The sequence below is a fragment of the Lepidochelys olivacea genome, assembly GCF_965140295.1.
Source record: "Lepidochelys olivacea isolate rLepOli2 genome assembly, chromosome: 10".
Lineage (NCBI taxonomy): Eukaryota > Metazoa > Chordata > Testudines > Cheloniidae > Lepidochelys > Lepidochelys olivacea.
Window position 1 is genome coordinate 83,175,776 of NC_140420.1, and position 20,815 is coordinate 83,196,590.

Sequence of the window (20,815 nt, forward strand, 5' to 3'; positions counted from 1 at the left end):
TGCGCCACTTCCCAATGGCTGGTAGGGGAGCCCGGGCCTGCCCTCTACACTCTGTTCCAATCCAGGGACCCTATAACAAGCAGCCAAGGTCTGTACGGTCCTACTCCTTGCTGCCGTTTCCCTGGGCTTCTTCCTACTTATCAAGCTTCCCCCCTTTCTGGGCTGGCCAGCCCCAGCTCCCTCCTCCCAGGGAGCCCCCCCTTGCTGCTCACGGCTCCTGGGCTTTCTACAGGCCCCTCCTGTTCTGCCCAGCTGTGCCTGTTTCCAATTAGTGTCCTGCTCCTGTCTCTTTCTTCAGATGCCACCTGGGCAGGTTATTGGCCTGCCAAGCCACTCCAACCCCTCCAGCCTCATGTGGGGTGGGCACCCATCACAGAGCCGTTAATAGAGATAATTCACCATCCCCAGCCTGGCCTCCCACCTGAGAGGTCACCATGTACTGGGAGAGCTGGAGGCGAGGCTCTTGAACAGAACGTGCTTTATGTGGACCAGGGCGCGACAAACGTGAAACGTAAGCGTTCACCTTGATGAACTAGGTTTGGAAGGGATCTCTGGGGTCATCATGTCTAGTCCCCTGCTATCTCTGGCTGGCAGCCCTGTCAGAGAATCTCATTCTTAAATGTACCGTGCTCCATTCTGAAACGAGTTCGGTTGTTTGCCCCCTCATTCCTCCTCTTGGGAGGCTGTTCTAAAACCTCACTCCTCTGATGGCTGGAAACCTCGTCTACGGATGGAAGCACAATCCACATTTAAGGGTGACTTCCCCGACCGGCTCCCTGCGAACATGCAAGGAGAAACTGAAAAAACATCTGCTTCTGAGCAGCCATCGTATCTGTATTTGGTATCCCAGGCTATCAGCACACGGAACCAACAAATGAGACACGATCAGTTTTAAAGTCTGTATGAACCACGCATGTCCTGGGCTCCTTTGCATGGAGATTACTGTGGAGTGTAAAAGCTTTGCAGGAGCAAAGCCCTAGGGACCCTTTGCTCCCCGAACTGAACCCCCCAGACCTCTGGAAGAGGGCCCTGACCCCAGTTGACAGGGAGCGACGGCACTCCATTCTGGCTGGGCCAGGTCCAGATCGTTGAGACTCTGTTCCTTTTCTGACTGAGCAGGTATTCAAGTGCAAGAAGGGGAAATAGCCCCACTGCAGATTAGCCAGACACTACTGGCATGACCTCAAAGCACATTCACAGTCCTCTGCAAACAAAATGCAGCTGGGTCTTCTACAGAAGAAATACTGGCCAGAACATTTCTTAACGACCCTCTCCAGTGCCAGGCAGTCAGACACGCCGTGCTCTGGTAGGACAAGGCGGGTGAGGGAATCTCTTTCATTGGACCAACTTCTGTTGGTGAGAGACGCTTTCGAGCTACACAGAGCTCTTCTCTAAGCCAGCGTGAGCTCCGTGTAGCTCGAAAGCGTCTCTCCCCCCAGCAGAAGTTGACCCAATAAAAGAGCACCTCACGCACCTGGTCTCTCGAATAGCCTAGGACCAACACGGCTACCACAGCACTGTATACCTGTTTGAGTAGGGTCTAAGCAACAGCCATTACAATCACATCAATCTCCCGTCTGAAATCTAACCCGGGCTTTTCTTGAAAAACTAATTTTCCTTCTCCTCTAACGGCCTGCACTTTAGATGTACAGATTCCATTTGCAGTGACCTGCTTACGGTGGGGACTTTCAGAATCGCTACCGTGACTCAGGTGCACACGTCCCATTGACTTTTGAGGCCTGCGTTCTGAAATGACAGATTTTGAAAATCCCATGCTAGATTTTTAGCCTGTAAGAAAGCTCATGCCAGACAGAAAAATTCAGCTCTGACCCAGATTTGCAAATGAATGGGATCGGATGGACATACTTTAGGGAGAGGTAAAGAGAGAAGAGTGAGTATCAAAACAATGAAGCAAGCACCATACTTCAGTTGTGTCTATTTCTATTAGGCCTGGTCTACACTATGAGTTTGTGTTGGATTTAGCAGCATTAAATCCGAATTAACCCTGCATCCGTCCACACAACGAAGCCATTTTTTCGACATAAAGGGCTTTTAAAAGCGATTTCTGTACTCCTCCCCAATGAGGGGATTAGTGCTGAAAATCAAGATCGCCGTTTCCAATTAGGGTTAGTGTGGATGCAATTCGAAGGTATTGGCCTCCGGTGAGCTATCCTACAGTGCACCATTGTGACTGCTCTGGACAGCACTCTGAACTCCGATGCACTGGCCAGGTGTACAGGAAAAGCCCTGGGAACTTTTGAATCTCATTTCCTTTTGGCCAGGCGGACTCATCAGCACAGGTGACCATGGAGAGCTCATCAGCACAGGTAACCAGATTATTCCAGCAGCCTTATTCCGTTCTCCATGGTAGGACACTTTACCACGCCATGCTAGTAGCAAGTAGTCTGGTATCATTGCATGACAAAGCCTGGCAGCATATGGTCCCGATGTTTGTTGGCATTCAAGCAACATCCGTTCTTTATCTCTGTGTTATCCTCAGGAGAGTGATATCGTTCATGGTAAACTGGTAGAAATAGGGGAATTTGATTAAGGGGACATTCAGAGGTAGCCATTCCTACTGGGCTGTTTGCCAATGGCTGAAAATAAATCCTCCCCGCAGTTAGCCACATGGTGGGAGGGGGGCCATTGGCACCAAGCTGTTTGCGTTCGGCTAGCAGGGATCTTCCCTGATACCAGCCACACGGTGGGGGGAGGGGAAGTGATCATCCCAGAGAATTGGATGCGGGGAGGGGATTAGTTTGGTTTCTGCTGCTGCACGTTAACAGGAAAACTGCAGCAATAAATGGCCAGCTCAACAGGCTTTGCTTGGTATGGGAAAGGAGGGGGCTGCTGTTATGCAGGTTGCAGAAGCCGAAAGACTATGGCTTACCATGGCCGCCGGCAACCCAAATTCTGTTGCCCGGCCCTGCGTGTCATCTCTAACACCAAATCCGCAGGCACTCAATATAAGATGCAAAATGCGACCTTGCACCAAAATCTCATGTGCTATGTAGTGTGAATAGTGTTGTTCACCGTGAAAGAGTATAGCCATGGTTCTGTAAAATGTATCTTTAAATACTTTACTTTCTTTTTTTCCTCCAGCAGCTGCAAATGTTTCAAGCCTCCCTCCTCCGTCCCAAAGGCTATCTCAGATAAGGCGGTGAAAAAAAAAAACGCAGGAGCGATGACGTGTTCTCTGAGCTCATGCAGATGTCCGGCACTGACAGAGCTCAGCAGTGTGTGTGGAGGGACACAATAGCAGAGTACAGGACGGTGGCCGATGAACGTGAGGAGAGGTGGCGGCAGGAAGATCAGAGGAGGCAGGATGCAATGCTGGGGCTACTGCGGGATCAAACGGACATGCTCCGGCGTCTGGTGGAGGTTCATGAATGACAGCAGGATCACAGACTGCCGCTGCAGCCCCTGCTTAACCGCCCTCCCTCCTCCCCAAGTTCCATAGCCTCCCCACCCAGACGCCCAAGAACGCAGGGTGGGAGGCTCCGGGCACCCAACCACTCCACCCCAGTGGATAGCCCAAGCAACAGAAGGCTGGCATTAAACAAGTTTTAAAGTTTTCCTTCCCTCCTAACCTCCTCCCATAACTCACAAGGTAGCCTGGGTGGGGTATCTCCCTATTTTTATAATTAATAAATACATGTTTTTTTAAACGATAGTGACTTTATTTCCTTTGCAGGCAAGCTGTGATCGAAGGCGGGAGGGTGGGTGGCTTACAGGGAATTAGAGTCAACCAAGGGGGCAGATTTTCATCAAGGAGAGACAAACAGAAGTGTCACACAGTACCCTGGTCAGTCATGAAACTGGTTTTCAAAGCTTCTCTGATGCACACCGCTTCCTGCTGTGCTCTTCTAACTGCCCTGGTGTCTAGCTGCACATATTCAGTGGCCAGGCGATTTGCATCAACCTCCCACCCTGCCATAAACGTCTCCCCCTTACTCTCACAGAGATTGTGGAGCACACAACAAGCAGCAACAACAATGGGAATATTGGTTTCGCTGAGGTCTGAGTGAGTCAGTAAACTGCGCCAGCGACCCTATAAACGTCCAAAATGTACACAGTACCACCATTCTGCACTTGTTCAGCCTATAGTTGAACAGCTCCTGACTACTTTCCAGGGTGCCTGTGTACGGCTTCATGAGCCAGGGCATTAAGGGGTAGGCTGGGTCCCCAAGGATAACTATTGACATTTCAACATCCCCAACAGTTGTTTTCTGATCTGGGAAGTAAATCCCTTCCTGCAGCTGTTTAAACAGACCAGAGTTCCTGAAGACGTGAGCGTCATGAACCTTTCCTGGCCATCCCACGTTGATGTTGGTGAAACGTCCCTTGTGATCCACCAGTGCTTGCAGCACCATTGAAAAGTACCCCTTGCGGTTTATGTACTCGGCGGCTTGGTAATCCGGTCCCAAGATAGGGATATGGGTTCCGTCTATGGCCCCACCACAGTTGGGGAATCCCATTGCAGCAAAGCCATCCACTATGACCTGCACATTTCCCAGAGTCACTACCTTTGATAGCAGCTCAGTGATTGCGTTGCCTGCTTGCATCACAGCAGCCCCCACAGTAGATTTGCCCACTCCAAATTGATTTCTGACTGACCAGTAGCTGTCTGGCGTTGCGAGCTTCCACAGGGCTATTGCCACTCGCTTGTGAACTGTGAAGGCTGCTCTCATCTTGGTATTCTTGCGCTTCAGATATTGGTATTCTGCAACACTATGCGGTCCCACCAGTCTGTGCTTGTTTCCCGAGCCCAGAATCGGTGTTCCATGGCATGAGCCTGCCCCATTAACACCATGATCTCCAAATTGCAGGGGGAATGAGGTTTTAGAGAAAAGCGTGTTCATGTCCTCATAACTGCGCTGCCGTCGCCTCCTCGCCTGGTTTTTCAGGTGCTGGTTCTGCATAAACTGCACGATAATGCGTGAGGTGTTTACAATGGTCATAACTGCTGTGGTGAGCTGAACGGGCTCCATGCTTGCTGTTCTATGGTGTCTGCTCCTGCTCGGGCAATCCAGGGAAAAGGGCGCAAAACGATTGTTTGCTGTTGCTCCGGCGGAGGGAGGGGCGACTGACAACATGGCTTACAGGGAATTAAAATCAACAAAAGGGGTGGGGTTTTGTGAGAAACTGAATGGCCCCCTCAAGGATAGAGCTCAAAACTGGGTTTAGCAGGCCGTTGATTTCACAGAGGGAGGCAGGAGAAAATGAAGACAAAACAAATCTGGTCTATTTCTTGTTTTGATCCACTTCATCTATCTTTATACATCTTGCTGGGCAGCAGACTGTGGAGTACGACCGCTAGCCATCGTCATCTCCTGGGTGCTCGGCAGAAGACAGTGCAGTATGACCGCTAGCCATTGTCCTCTCCTGGGTGTTCGGCAGAAGACGGTGCAGTATGACTGCTGGCCATCGTCTTCTGCTGGCTGCTGATTAAAAGACAGCGCACTGCCAGTAGGACTGAATCGCCATGAGACGAAACTTAAAAGGGAAATGACCTGGGTGAGTCACTCCCATGTTTGCCCAGGCGCCCCAACCTCATCGAGGTCGGTTAAAAGAGCACCCTGGACTACGTCGACGACGGCCACCAGGCATACTGCACTGTCTGCTGCCAAAAGGCGATAAACTGCTGCTGTGTAGCAATGCAGTACCGTGTCTGCCAGCACCCAGGAGACATACGGTGACGGTGAGCTGAGCGGGCTCCATGCTTGCCGTGGTATGGCGTCTGCACAGGTAACTCAAGAAAAAAGGCGCAAAAAACAATGGTCTGCCCCTGCGTTCACGGAGGGAGGGAAGGGAGGGCCTGACGATACGTACCCAGAACCACCCGCGACAATGTTTTAGCCCCATCAGGCACTGGGATTTCTACCCAGAATTCAAATGGGCGGCAGAGACTGCGGAAACTGTGGGATAGCTACCCACAGTGCAACGCTCCGGAAGTCGACGGTTGCCTCGGTCCTGTGGACACACTCCGCCGACTACATGCACTTAGAGCATTTGTGTGGGGACACTCACAATAGACTGTATAAAAACGCTTTCTACAAAACCGACTTCTATAAATTCGACTTAATTTCGTAGTGTAGACAAGGGAATGAGAAGGGTAGGAGTTGGACAGAGAAGCCAAGGCTGCACTTACTGATACATTTCAGGGCTTTAGTTCTTTCCAAAGCGGGAAGGAAGTCCTCTCAAGGTTAGGCTGCTCCTCTGAGCCCTTGTTTCCGAGATTCTCATGCAGATCATAACAAAAACAAAAACAACCTGAGACCTGCAAATGTATCTTGGGGATTCCCCATGGAAGCCAAACCAGACCCATCCTTGCCAGAAGTTGCCTGGACATTGATGGGATTAAAATGTTGACAGAAGGGGGAAAAGCCTGCTCAGAAAAATCATTACGGCAAATACCTTTGCGCGGGCTCTGGTTCAATGATGTCTGTACCCATCCCGCTCATTTCACAAGTAAAGAGACGAGTTTGTTTTCAACAAACCCAGAACATGCCCCCCTGCACCTGGGATTCAGCTGGGTTCTTTCCATCTTTTGCATCATAACCAAAGAGCCCCGTGTTCAGCATGTTCAGCATATCAGCCATAGTGATCAATGGCTCCATATCTAGTTGGCAGCTGGTATCAAGTGGAGTACCCCAAGGGTCGGTCCTGGGGCCGGTTTTGTTCAATATCTTCATAAATGATCTGGAGGATGGTGTGGATTGCACTCTCAGCAAATTTGCGGATGATACTAAACTGGGAGGAGTGGTAGATATGCTGGAGGGGAGGGATAGGATACAGAAAGACCTAGACAAATTGGAGGATTGGGCCAAAAGAAATCTGATGAGGTTCAATAAGGATAAGTGCAGGGTCCTGCACTTAGGATGGAAGAACCCAATGCACAGCTACAGACTAGGGACCGAATGGCTAGGCAGCAGTTCTGCAGAAAAGGACCTAGGGGTGACAGTGGACGAGAAGCTGGATATGAGTCAGCAGTGTGCCCTTGTTGCCAAGAAGGCCAATGGCATTTTGGGATGTATAAGTAGGGGCATAGCGAGCAGATCGAGGGACGTGATCATTCCCCTCTATTCGACATTGGTGAGGCCTCATCTGGAGTACTGTGTCTAGTTTTGGGCCCCACACTTCAAGAAGGATGTGGATAAATTGGAGAGAGTCCAGCGAAGGGCAACAAAAATGATTAGGGGACTGGAACACATGAGTTATGAGGAGAGGCTGAGGGAGCTGGGATTGTTTAGCCTGCAGAAGAGAAGAATGAGGGGGGATTTGATAGCTGCTTTCAACTACCTGAAAGGGGGTTCCAAAGAGGATGGCTCTAGACTGTTCTCAATGGTAGCAGATGACAGAACGAGGAGTAATGGTCTCAAGTTGCAGTGGGGGAGATTTAGGTTGGATATTAGGAAAAACTTTTTCACTAAGAGGGTGGTGAAACACTGGAATGCGTTACCTAGGGAGGTGGTAGAATCTCCTTCCTTAGAGGTTTTTAAGGTCAGGCTTGACAAAGCCCTGGCTGGGATGATTTAACTGGGAATTGGTCCTGCTTTGAGCAGGGGGTTGGACTAGATGACCTTCTGGGGTCCCTTCCAACCCTGATATTCTATGATTCTATGTTGCGTTAGGCCCTTGGTATCACCCCACTGTCCCTTAGTCTTCACCAGGGGTGCACAGATGTCACCAGCTGCAATTCAGCGCCCAATTCTTTGCATGCTGCATAGGGTGAACTAGAACCCAGCTCCTTGCTGGGACAACTAAGGGGCTAGGATGGCAAAAAAGACACAACACGGCTTAATTCCGTCGCAGGAGTCAGCAGCCAGGATGCTGAATTCCCACAGGGGCCGATCTGCAGACTAGGAGGTGGCCATTTTTTCATGCAGTCACTTTTCAGACCACACTTAAAACCTGCCTCTTCCATTCTGCGCACAAGCCCTGGGAGGGTGAAGGACCCTGGGGGGCAGTTTGCTCACTATGCAGGATTTCAAGTTCACCAGATAAAGGGATTTTGGATTATAATTATCTGCTGTATCACCGCGGCATACGGGAGCTGCTGGGCTGGCCGCTATCCACCCAAGACACCCGGACGCCATCTGGTACCAGCCTAGTCAGCTACCACACCTGCCAGCAGCTCCTAGGCCACATCCTGGCGCTGCAGCTGTGCTGGACGGAGGCAGATGCAGGAATTCCTGCCAGCCAGGCTCAGGAACACTCGGTCAGAAACTCCGGGTTGGATTTCTGCTTACTGAGAGAGGGGGAGCTGCTTGCAGCCCGTCTCCTTCAGTGCAGCCTGTCACAGGACTGGCAGGTAGCCAGTGAGGGGACTGCCTGATTTTTTCACTATTTAAACCAAGAATGGGATAAAGTAACAGATCACAGAGGGCTGGCACCATGTCCTGTTCCCACTGCCCCCAGGTCATTCAGCCTCAGTCAGCGCTTGCTTCCATCGCAGCCATTTCCTTCCCTCCAGCAGGATTGCTGCCTTCTTATGTCGGGGCCCCCCGTCTGGTCCCCCAAACGCTCACCCAACCACAGGATGTCTCCCGTTCTGACCTGTCACAATGCTGAGCTGTAATCCTCACCCTGTGCCCTCCCAGCAGCAACCACCAGGTCCCTGTGGCTTCCAGCGGGACAATGGACAGTCCCCTGGGCCCCGCCAAAACCACACCACCCACTACAACCAAAACCGAGTCCTACCATAACACAAGAACAAGATTCTTGGCTGGCTTTGGTAACATGTGGTACCCTCCAGCGGTCAAAGCCAGAATCCTTTGTTTTAACAACAGCAGCTCTTCTAGGTCCTGCACACAGAGAAAAGTAGGTTAAAAATGGTACTTAGCCTGCAAAGCCAAGCACTCAAATTCGGAAATGCTGGACTGACTGTTGCCCATGCAACCTTTATTCTGCCCCTTTGCACATCCATCCTGTGCACTGACCGAGGCAGGGCTCCAGTGGGTAAAATAATACGTGGTTCTGTCCCATGCATACAAAGGGGGATGGGAAACTGGAGCCAAGGGCTTTCCATAAGTAGGGGCGGCTGGTTGCAGCCTTGCATAGCACAGCTCTCCCCCCCCACACACATCCCTGGCTCTTTAGCTCCCAGGCGGTCCTGGTACAATGCATGGAGCTACTGCAGCTTTCTCGGAGGGTGGCGTGGCCCGGCCGCTCTTGAGAACGTTCGTGCTCTGGGATTACACGGGCAGGCTGCCCAAATTATTCCAGGGGAGCACATGTGAGAGAAGGGAAATGGTGATTTTCAACAGTTAATTTCTCCGCACAACCTGACTGGAATTTCACGGGACACAGAAAAGCCACTTCTCCAGCCCCAGGATGGTCCCTATTGAATTTCAGCGCTCTGCTGCAGACACATGAAGCATGAGAGTTTCCCAAATGACAGGCAAGGGCCTTTGACCAGGGGAAGGTTAGGCAAGCTAAATATAAGGATCGCGACCAACTCCCTTCATAAGAAAAAATCAGTTCCAACTAGTCTTCTCTCCGGGGTCTAGCCAGAATCCGCTCCCCCTTTGTCCTCCAATTAAGTCAATCTACTGTTTGTAGAAGCACTTTCTCCAAAACACTGGTCTAGAGAAGCATCACTGGCTAGGCACTCCAGTATGGTCCAGTGGGGAGAAATGTAGAACTGGAAGCCAGCAGGATGAGTGTCTATTTCAGGTTCTCCAGCTGATTCACTGTGTGACCCTGGGGAAGTCATCACTGCTCTGAGCCTTAGGTCCCCTGCTCTGTAAAAGGAGGTTATTTGCTCCCCTTTGTAAAGTGCTTTGAGGTCCTCACAAGAAGCCTTCATGTTATTGGGTGCTGCTGTGTCCAGCCCCTATCTCCAGGCATTGCTGGTCAGCAGGCTCTGCCTGAGCATGGCATGAAGAGAAGACAATGATTTCCCTAGTATCTGGCATCTGGTTTGGCCACGGATTCTGAAAAACACAAGCAAGGAATCACAGAACAGGAAGGGACCTCGAGAGGTCATCTAGTCCGGTCCCCTGCACTCGGGGCCAGAGCCGTCCCGTCCATAGGACGGCCCAGGGCAACCCCCCGCGTCCTGCGCTTCGGGATGTGCAGTCCAGGGTGGCCTGGGGAGTTAGCGGGGGCCTGGTGCTGGCAGCAGCGAGCGACCCAGCCTCAGTCCACTCCACCCTGCCCCGCCAGCTCCAAGCACCACTCGGGGGAGGGGATGAAGCCGGAAAGAGGCGGGGCGGGGGTTTGGAGGAAGTAGTGGAATGGGGGCAGGGTGGAGCAAGGGTGGGAAGAGGTGGGGTAGGGGCTTGGGGCAGAGCAGGGGGTTGTCCTGGGCCCCACACCCCCTTGAGGACAACTCTGCTCATGACAGGACTAAGTATTATCTAGACCAGCGTTTCTCAAACTGGGGGGTCAGGACCCCTCAGGGGGTCAAGAGGTTTTTATGGGGGGGGGTCACGAGCTGTCAGCCTCCACCTCAAACCCCTCTTCACCTCCAGCATTTATAATAGCACTGAATGTATATTAAAAAAAAGTGTTTTTAAATTTATAAGCGGGGAGGGGTCACACTCAGAGGCTGACTGTGTGAAAGGGGTCACCAGTACAAAAGTTTGAGAACCACTGATCTAGACCATCCCTGACACGTGTTTGTCCAACCTGCTCTTAAAAAAATCTCCAGTGGTTCCACAGCCTCCCTGGGCAATTTATTCCAGGGCTTAACCACCCTGACAGTTAGGAAGTTTTTCCTAATGTCCAACCTAACCGCCATTATTGCTATTTCATTCGTCACTCTGAAATTTACCTAGTCTCATTCCTAGGCCAACTTAATTCCAGGCACCAAACTCTCCTGCTCCCTTCTACCCCACGTTGCCCAGCTCAGTGACAGCGGTTGCGTTTTTCCAACCGGAACACGCAGGGATCTAGTTCCTACCAAAGGAACAAACGAAGAATTGCAGCAGATCCGTATGGCGCACACACAAAATACCGTTTTCCAGATTTCGTGTGCTGGAAGGGAGACCCCCGCTTCCACTCGCAGGGGTGGTTTGGCAAACTGCCAACGCATTGCTCTAATTCAGAATGTAATCTGGGCTCCCCTGCTGGGTAATAGCCGGGATAAACAAGAAGTAGTTGCTAATTACAGTCTCAAAGCTATTCATTGAAGGCTGCACTCTGAGCGGCGCACACAGCAATCTGTAACAACGCCCAAGCACTGAGAGATGTGTTCTTCTACACCATGCACCCGTAGCTCCTAGAGACCCCACTCAGCCCCTCCTCCTACCACCCTCCCAGTAGACCCTGGGGCACGGCTTGAGTCCACAGCCAGCTTCTCACTATCAGCTTCCACACCAGGGCAAAGGGCCCTCTCTGGACTGGGCCCCCTGCATCTCCTAAACCAGCCACTCTTGCAACCATGAACTGCTCCCAATGTAATTTAGAGTTTCCATAGCAACTTGCAGAAACTTAATTGCTCAGTGTCCTTATTTCCATTTAAGGAGACGCCTGCTGGTCCTTTAGATCTTTCCTATTTGTCTTTTTACTTCTCAATAGCCAGCCAGGGGACAAAGCTCAGTTTTGTGCAAAAGTCACAAAATCAGCTCTTTAAAACCTTATGCTCTGGGCTTCTTAGAGCACAATTAAAGATGCACAAAAAGACCACCCATGCATGCAGCCACCTCCAGTCCTCAGCTCAGACCCCCCTGAGAGTAGCTGCACTTTGCAGCATATCCAGGAGGTTAAACAAATTGACATCTGATGGAGCAAGGTGGGGATGGGCAGGTAGAGGGAGTGATTTGCAAATGCAAAGTCAAGGAGTCCTCATAGAAATGCCCTGATAATCACGGTCTCTTGTGCACATCAGGATGGCTCCTGTTCAAGTGCATCTGCTGATCTCCATATTTATTGTGTGAATCAGAGGGTCTCAGGCACAATCTCCTCTGGAGATTCCCCCAGGGCAACAAAGCTCTGCCCTGACCATTATTCTGGCCTGTGCCTTAATGGCCCCTCTTAACCTTTAGGGCACGGGAATAGCCAGACAAATACTATATTCCAGGTATTCCTATAGTCCTGGACTTCTTGTCAATTCTATGCCTTTGCATCCAGCCTAGGAATATCACTCACTCTGAATAAAGCCACAGTAACTGCCTTCAGGAGGACAGGAAAGCCATATTCATTATTCAGGTTTCGGAGTAGCAGCCGTGTTAGTCTGTATCCGCAAAAAAAAAAAAAAAAAAAGGAGGACTTGTGGCACCTTAGAGACTAAGAAACTTATCTGAGCATTATTCAGTGGCACATACACATTGGTCCCTAGGCCAAAGCAGGAATTGATTCCAAAGTTTGATGATCAACATTTCAGACATGCAAAGTTGGAGAGTAGACTGAATAAGATTTGTATGATTAGGGGGAAATCCCCAACTCCCTTCCCAGGGAAGATCTGATTCAACCAGAAAGAATGGTATGAGACTATTTGGCAGTAAAGCAAACCTGCCATACTTAATGAAGGCTGACTGGTTTTGCAGGTTTAGTTTTTAACCACACAAATGCATAAAGCGCTATCGGTGTAGAGGGCTTGATAAACACCCAGGGCAACCGGTTGGGAGGGAGCTTTCAGTCTAAAGTAGACATTAAAATAAATGATGCAGCAGGCATCGCAGTAGAAGCAGCCACAGCCGAGAAGATGTTAGGGAGGGAGGGAGGGAGGATTAAGAAACAGCGTTTGGACGAGGACGCTGGGAAAGTGGGCTGGGGACTTGCTGCACAGGAGCAGGGAGGCTCGTCGTAGCAGTGGGGGAGGATGGGGAAAGGCGGCAAAATGCTTGAGGAAGGGAAGGAGGCAAAGGGAGCAAGGTATGGACAGAGCCAGAAGTAGAATATGAGAACCAGGGCAAATCAGCGTGCTTGAAAAGAGAACTGCATGCCAGGGCTACTGTAATTACTCTGCCCTTCCCAGAACAAAACACTGTTGAGCTGGCAGGGACCTTGCAACCTCACAAGGAAAGGGGGAATCCAGGTGTCTGCTGCTTGTTAGAAAGAAGCCCAAGCAAAAATCAGACCAACCAACCTGCTGAAGGCCAAAGAGGTCTCAGCACAATGGATTTAAAGCAGTTAGCACCATCAGGCAGTCCTTCAGTTCCTCTGACTCTGAGGATCCATTTCCCCTATCACCAGGAGATGCAGTAACCCCTGGTTCTAGCTCACCACCCTGCAATATTTGGCATCTATTCCTCCTCAAGCAGATCTATTTGATGTCTCCAACTTTGAAAGGGTCACATAGTACATGGACTCACCTGATGGGAGTTCTAACCCTGTCACATCAGTGATGGGTAAACTAAGATGTAAACTGGGACATGGTGACCTGGCTGTCAAACCTGGACTGCTTAATGCAGAGTTAACTAAAGATGTTAATAGCTTCCAGAAAGCCATCAGATTGACCATATCAATTTAACGCAGCTCAAGCTGCTCTTTCCTGGTTCAGTATGTCCATAGATTCATAGCTTCCAAGGCTAGAAGGGATCATAGATGACCTACTGAGGTCCTGTGAGCCTCCAAAACCAGCCTCTCTTTCTAACATGAGCTGCTCCCCATGTAATTTAGAGTTTCCATAGCAACTAAAAAAGGTCCCTTCCAGTCCTACACTTTTATGATTCTATGACCATGATCTAGTCAGACTCCTGCCAGAGAACTTCCCCACAATAGTTCCTAGAGCAGAGCTTTGAGAAAAACATCCTATCTTGATTTTAAAATTGCCAGTGATGGAGACTCCACAAGGACCCTTGGTAAATTGCTTGAAAGGTTAATTACTCTTAAAAATTTACACCTTATTTTCAGTCTGAATTTGTCTGGCTTCAATTTCCAGCTAGGGGATTGGGTTACACTCTTCTCTGCTAGATCGAAAAACCCATGGTCAAATATTTGTTCCCCATATAGGTACTTATAGACATTCATCACATCATCTCTTAACCTGGTCTGTGTTAAACTAAGGAGACTGAGCTCCTTGAGTATCACGGTAAGGCAGGTTTCCTAAGCCTTTAATCATTCTCGGGGCTCTTCTCCAGTTTACAAGATCTTTCTTGAATTGTTTGCAGAAGAACTGGACATAGTTTTCCAGCAATGAGCACACAAGTGGCAAATACAGAGGTGTAGGAACAGAGAGGTTATGCATCCAAGGATTGCGTTAGCCCTTTTGGCCACAGTCACACTGGGAGCTCACGTTTAGCCGATTCTCCACCACGGCCCCCACATCTTTTTCAGTCACTGCTTCCCAGGGAAGAGTCCGCCATCCTGTAACTATGGCCTACATTCTTTGTTCCTAGATGTACACATTTACATTTGACTGTATTAAAACGCATACTGTTTGCTTGCGCCCAGCTTACCAAGTGATCTAGATCACCCTATCAGTGACCTGTCCTCTTCATTAATTACCACTCCCCCAATTTTTGGCTCATCTACAGACTCAGTGATTGTTTGTTTTCTTCTAGGTCATTGGTAAAAATGTTAAATAGGGAAGAGCCAAGAACAGACGCCTGCAGGACCCAACCAAGAACACACCTGCTTGATGATTCCCCATTTACCATTATATTTAGAGACCTATTGATTAGCCAGCATTTAATCTAATGTGTTCCATGTTAATTTTATATCATTCTAGTTTGTTAATCAAAGTGTTATGAGGTACCAACTCAAACACTGTTTGATAGTCCAAGTATATTATATCAAACACTGTTACCCTTATCCAAACTTGTCAGCTCAAAAAGGTATCAAGTTAGTCTGACAGGATCCATTTCCCATAAACCCAAATTGCTTGGCAATAACTATTCTCCTCCTTTAATTCTCTAAAAATCAAGTCCTGTATCAGCTACTCCATTATCTTGCCCAGCATCAATGTTAGGCTGACAGGCCGATAGTTACCCAGGTCATCCCATTTGCCCTTTAATATTTCCACACTTTCAAACAAAGCTAGTTAAAAGCTGATTAGAAAATTAAAAAGAAAAAACACCAGAAGAGTGATTCCTGCTGAAAAGCTAAGCACAATGCAATCTCTTGAGAGATTAAGCCTTCGACATTTAACATTTGCTGGTTTGCTACTTTTTATACAGACATTGTGGCTTTCCTCCACCAGGTTTGTTCCATTGACACGGAGATGCACACGCAGCCGGTTATAGAACCCCTGCGCTGAAACACCCTCAGCAGCTCCTTTGGCTAATGGAGGTCAGTGGCTGTAAACAATTCCTGCATTTCCACGTTTTAGCATCTTGAGATTCCAGTTACATCAAGAGAAGAGTCAGGAAGGGCGGGCTGGGGGGACACGCCCTTACACAGAATTCTAATCATGTCACTCCAGCAGAGACTGTGCACAATCTTTACCTGTTAGTGACCACTTACATGGACTAGGACAGATTAACATGTGAAATCAGCATGTGTACAATGCTGATCACAAGATGGTTTGTGTCTTTATGCCTAAGACTTATCTAATTCAGTAATAAAACAAATGCCACTATATAAATCTTGAGTAAGGCATGCAGTTTTGTTCACCCTATCTCACAAGATTATAACTGGAAAAGGCACAAAGAAGAGAAACAATGATGAGGGGCCTAGAACAGCTTCCATATGAGGAGAGATTAAAGAGACCGGGACCATTCATTTTAGAAAAGAGATGAACAAGAGTCATAGGTGCCAGCTCCCTCCAGGCCCAGGGGGCGCTCAGTCCTCTGCTATGTCCTGGCCCCACAGAGTCTGCGCTTATCCTAAGAGTGGGAATATGAGAGGTCTACAAAACAACAAATGGTATGGAGACAGTGTTATTTACTGTTTCACATAAACACAAGAACTGGGGATCAACTTATGACATTAAAAGCCAGCAGCATTAAAAACCAAACGAGTAGTTCTTCACCCAATGCACAGGCAACCTAAGGAACTTGTTGTCATGGGACGTTGTGAAGGTCACAAGTACAACTGGGTTCAAGGTAAGTTCCTGAAGGATAGGTCCATCAATGGCTATTAGCCAAGATGGTCAGAGATCCTACCCCATGTTCCTGGTGTCCCTAAATTTGACTGCCAGAAATTGGGACTGGACAACAGGGAATGAATCACTTGATAAATTGCCCGGTTTTGTTTATTCCCTCTGAAGTATCTGGCACAGGCCATTGCCAGAGACCGGATACTGGGTTAGATGGGCCATTGGTCTGGCCTAATATGGCCGTTATGTACTTCGGATAACTCACAAGAAGCGTATTGATTTGTGACTTCAAGATCACTGGAAAGTAGTGACTGCTACAAAGCAGTTGTTTACAGAGATGAGCAGAGAGGTGGTAACACATCAGGAACGATTTTATGGCTGAAAACTTTGGACTCATTTGGTCACTCCAATACCATCGGAAGAAAGTTTCTGCAACAGAACAGAAGGAAATGTTGTAAACCGGGTGAAAAGTCAATTTGCCAAATCAGCGTTGAAAGTTTATCTAAAAAGCTACATATACCATGCAAACACGTACCATAAAAGCTACACATACCATGCGTGGATAACGTGCTCTTTTGTTAGCTTGTTAAAAAATAAGAATATAATTTAAACATTCAAAATTCAACCGTCGGTAGCCTCATGAAAAATGTATGGTTAAGACAGTTATCCCTACCTGATCTAAACACAAGAGGCAGCATCAATGGAAGGATGAATCCAAATCTATCATGAACACCAAAAAGTTAAGCAATACAGGATTCAAACAGTTGCAGCGAAGGCTAAAGAAGCGTTTCATATTGTACAGCTGTGCTATAAAGATAAATTACTGAGCAGATAAATTTCTTTTTTGTAGAATTAAAGATTCAAACAGCAGATTTTCTTTAAATAATCAAATCAGACATTTGTGAGGGTCCCCTTGTCAGACTGGATTTTAAAGTTTAGAAGGGTGAGGGAAGGCAGATGTACAAGAGGTAGATGTACGCATAGCAAGTTTTAGGTTGCTATTGTTGTAGATTAAGTTTAAGATCACATCGATAACCAAATAGAAGCCATGACAATGTCAGGTGTTAAGACAGGAAACTAGCTTTAATTCTGATGATTTTCTAAAAGAAGCTATGTTTTCCCAGGTTATTTTAAAAGGTTTTTTTGCCAACGGGGTGTGTCAATGATTTCAGACTGGAGAGACTGAATTCTGCCGCCTACGAAGACTTTACATATTCATAGTTCAACCACAGCAATATTCTCTCTCGCAAGTGTCTGAAATCCTTTCAAATGATCCCAAACTGGAAGCTTATATTTGGGTCAAGACCCACCATTGTGAAGTCCTTAGCAGGCGTGTGTAGCTGTAAAAATAAGAATTGAAGTACTGGTATGAATTTGCAGTGATAATTCAGGGTGATCAACCCTAATTTAGGGCCTCTGGGTGCTACCATTATATAAATATTTAATTATGTTAAGGCAGATGTCCGTTGAAAGGCTATGCCTCATTTATATCCTTTAACTATTCACTATGCCAGGGACCGGCAACCTTTGGCCCACGGCCCGCCAGGGTAAGCCCCCTGACAGGATGGGATGGTTTGTTTACCTGCTGTGTCTGCAGGTTTGGCCAATCGCAGCGCCCATCGGCTGGGGTTCGCCGCTCCAGGCCGATGGGGGCTGCGGAAAGTGGCGTGGCCCGAGGGATGTGCTGGCCACCGCTTCCCACAGCCCCCATTGGCCTGGAACAGCAAACCGTGGCGAGTGGAAGCGGCAATCGGCCGAACCTGTGGACATGGCCAGTAAACAATCAGCCCGTCCTGTCAGGGGGCTTACCCTAGCAGGCCGCGTGCCAAAGGTTGCCGATCCCTGCACTATGCTTAGCACTCAGAAGTGACTAAAATCCATTGTACTTGTTGAGATTTTAATTTGTTAGATCAGTGCTTGGCAATGTGCTTTAACAGCTTTCAACCTTGTATGAATATACTGTGATTAAAGATACAGACGGAAAATTAAGAGGGAAAACATCATTCTGACAAATTTTCGTTTCTCGTCTGCTCAGACAAAAAATCATATCAATACATATTTAACACATCTTAAATTTTTTTTAAGGATTATCCAAAAGAAATACATAGAACTCATTGCACTCAGTGTATATTATGTAAAATTACAACTGCGACTTCATGCATATTGTTTGGAACTACCAAGTTAGTTATTCAAGAGTTCTGGATTAAAGCCACTGTAGATATACAAGTTTCTTCATGCATGGTTTGCATTATTAATCTGTCCCAATTTAGTTTAGAAAGATATACAAGTCAAGTATATTGCAACTGTCTTATCAGTAGATAGGAATTGAATTATTCCCTACTGGAGGGAGGAATCTAGTCCATCAATAGAAAAAATAAATAAAGACTTTTGATGCTTCTTTACCACTGGAAAATGGGGTTTATTGAACAAGAAGCACACTGGGGCTTTTTGAGAAAAATACTTCACATTTTATCTGTCCAGGGTCACAGTCCTGTGAATTTCTGCTGTCTGAATGGGTTGGGAGAGGCTGAAAAGTGGTCTGTTTTCAAAGTGTTTGATTGGTTTCAAAACACTGTTTCTAATGATCTTTTACAGCTTTGTTGCTGTTCCATGCAGTTTGATTTCTTTAGTCAAAGAAGTTGGAGTGCTGTATCCTAATAGATTTCAGTTAGGAGTAAGGAATGCTGAAGAAGGCTCAGACACAGCACCTCCAAATTACAACTAAAAATCACAAATTCACACTTTATACTGATATTTTCAGAATACTGCAGATTTAACTATGACAAAGCAATTTGATTTATGACTGAGCGCTAGATCATGTGAAAATGCTCCAACAGATGAAGCAGGACACAGGTCAGTTAAAAAGTCAAAATAGGTAATGTTTGAAATAAAAAAGTTTATTTGAAGACTTGAAAAATAGCTCCTTGAAAGACCAACATTTCCAGAACATCAAGATACAATACATTTTTCCATTGTGTTAGAACAGAAAAGTCACAATCCTTCAACTCACTAGGCAAGGAATGAATTTATGGATCAACAAATGCTATACTTCAAACACCAAGAAAGTGAGTCTGCTTGAAAGTCAGACTAATTAGTAGCATGTAAGTTAGGTGATCACAACCCTGTGGCACACTTGTCATCACTAATCAATAATGCAGGTTAGGTAAGAGCTTAGTGTCAAAACAATGAACCTATAAACTTTAAGGAGCTCAGACAATGAAAATATGCTAAATCGCATTTCTTTCCACATCCTACTGATGGGTTCCCAAAGCCTCCTTTTTAGGCTTCTGTTTCAAAACAAACAAAAGAAAACTTTAGAACTTACAAATGTCAGTTCAGTTTTAACACACACTTTATTCACTTCAAATTTACATAATCTGTGCAAGAGACATGTGCAATGGAAGGACAAAACAAAATGTAGACATGGACAGCACTGTTACAGAAGATCCAAGTATTACTTCACTATACAGAGGCATGCTGTTATACTGCTTTCCGATGGTATTCGGGAGGGGCTACTTCATAGTCACTGGCACTAAACAACGTGGAAGCATTCTTCGCTAAATACCTGTGAAAAATATACACATTCAGAAATTAAAATACCTTGTTGCTCATTGTCTCAAGATTTCAGTTTTAGTGTACACAAACTGTTATTTCACTGCTTGGAACCAGATTCCAGCATATGCTGTTGAAAAATCTGTCAGTCTTTGAACAGCCCAGAGAAACACAGAGTTTAATTCTGGACAGGTGTCAGACGTTGTACTATTGAAATCCTCCCTAGTGCCTCACTCAGAATTCCAAGCAGTGAAATCATATTGTCAAACAAATGAGACCACAGCCAAGTGTTGCCGCAAGACCTCCGCCAGGTTGAAATAGGTTCCGCTTCATATCAAGTGTCTGTCCTTTCTGGACGTCTGCCAGTCACTCAAGCAGGCAGGTAAAAAGTACCCTACTGTTCTGTACAAACAAGTGTGGTTCTTAACAGGTGCTAGGAGAAGCTTTGTAACTAGGGCCCCACCAAATTCACAGCCGTGAAAACCACATCATGGACCGTGTAATCTGGTCTCATGCGCTTTTATCCTATACAATAGGGATTTCAAAGGGGGGACCAGCACGTGTCCAATTGGGATCCTGACCCAAAAGAGAGTTGCAGGAGGGGCTGTGGTATTGCCACCCTTACTTCTATGCTGCCTTCAGAGCTGGGCGGCCGGAGAGCAGCGGCTGTTGGTCAGAGGCCCAGCTCCAAGGGCAGCACCCAGCCAGCAGCAGCGTGGAAGCAAGGACAACAATAACCACACCAGGCCACCCTCCCTTCTGCGCTGCTCCTGGCGGGGGCTCTGCCTTCAGAGCTGGGCTCCCAGCCAGCAGCCGCCGCTCTCCAGCTGCCCAGCTCTGAAGGCCGTGCCGCTACCAGCAGCGGTGCAGAAGTAAGGGGAGCATTACCGCACCCCCCCCACAACAATCTTGTGACTCCTCCCCCCAACACCTCCCTCCTTTTTAGGTCAGGATCCCTACAAATTAAGGCACCACGAAATTTCAGATTTAACTAGCTGAAATCATGAAATTTACAATTTTTAAAATCCTTTGACCATGAAATTGACCAAAATGGACCGTGAATTTGGTAGGGTACCATTTATAACCAAGGCTAGTAGAGGAGTGGCCAGTAAATATGGCATTCTACAAACTGAGTGCTGCAGCGATACTCAGGCCGTCTTTGTAGGGCAGATTCAGGTTTCCTCCCGAACCACAAGCTTTTACATTTTAAATGGGGATATTCTTATGGTTCTGTAAGGCCCCCTGTGAGAATCACTAATTTTATCACCTACTGCACTTCATTTACTAACATTTTCAAACGTTATGGATTCGCTACCAATGGCTTTTAGCCTGTCT

At 47.5% G+C, this 20,815-nt stretch overlaps 1 protein-coding gene across 2 annotated transcripts in view; it reads right to left on the reverse strand.

Moving 5' to 3' along the window:
* Positions 1–19,262: 19,262 nt before the first annotated feature.
* Positions 19,263–20,815, reverse strand: part of MORF4L1 (mortality factor 4 like 1) — a 39,812-nt gene continuing 38,259 nt past the window's right edge. For both annotated transcript variants that reach the window (XM_084641238.1, XM_084641237.1), the window contains one exon: positions 19,263–19,493. In XM_084641238.1, coding sequence (XP_084497364.1) covers positions 19,409–19,493 — 85 coding nt within the window. In that variant the 3' untranslated portion in view covers positions 19,263–19,408. The remainder of the gene's footprint in view (positions 19,494–20,815) is intronic.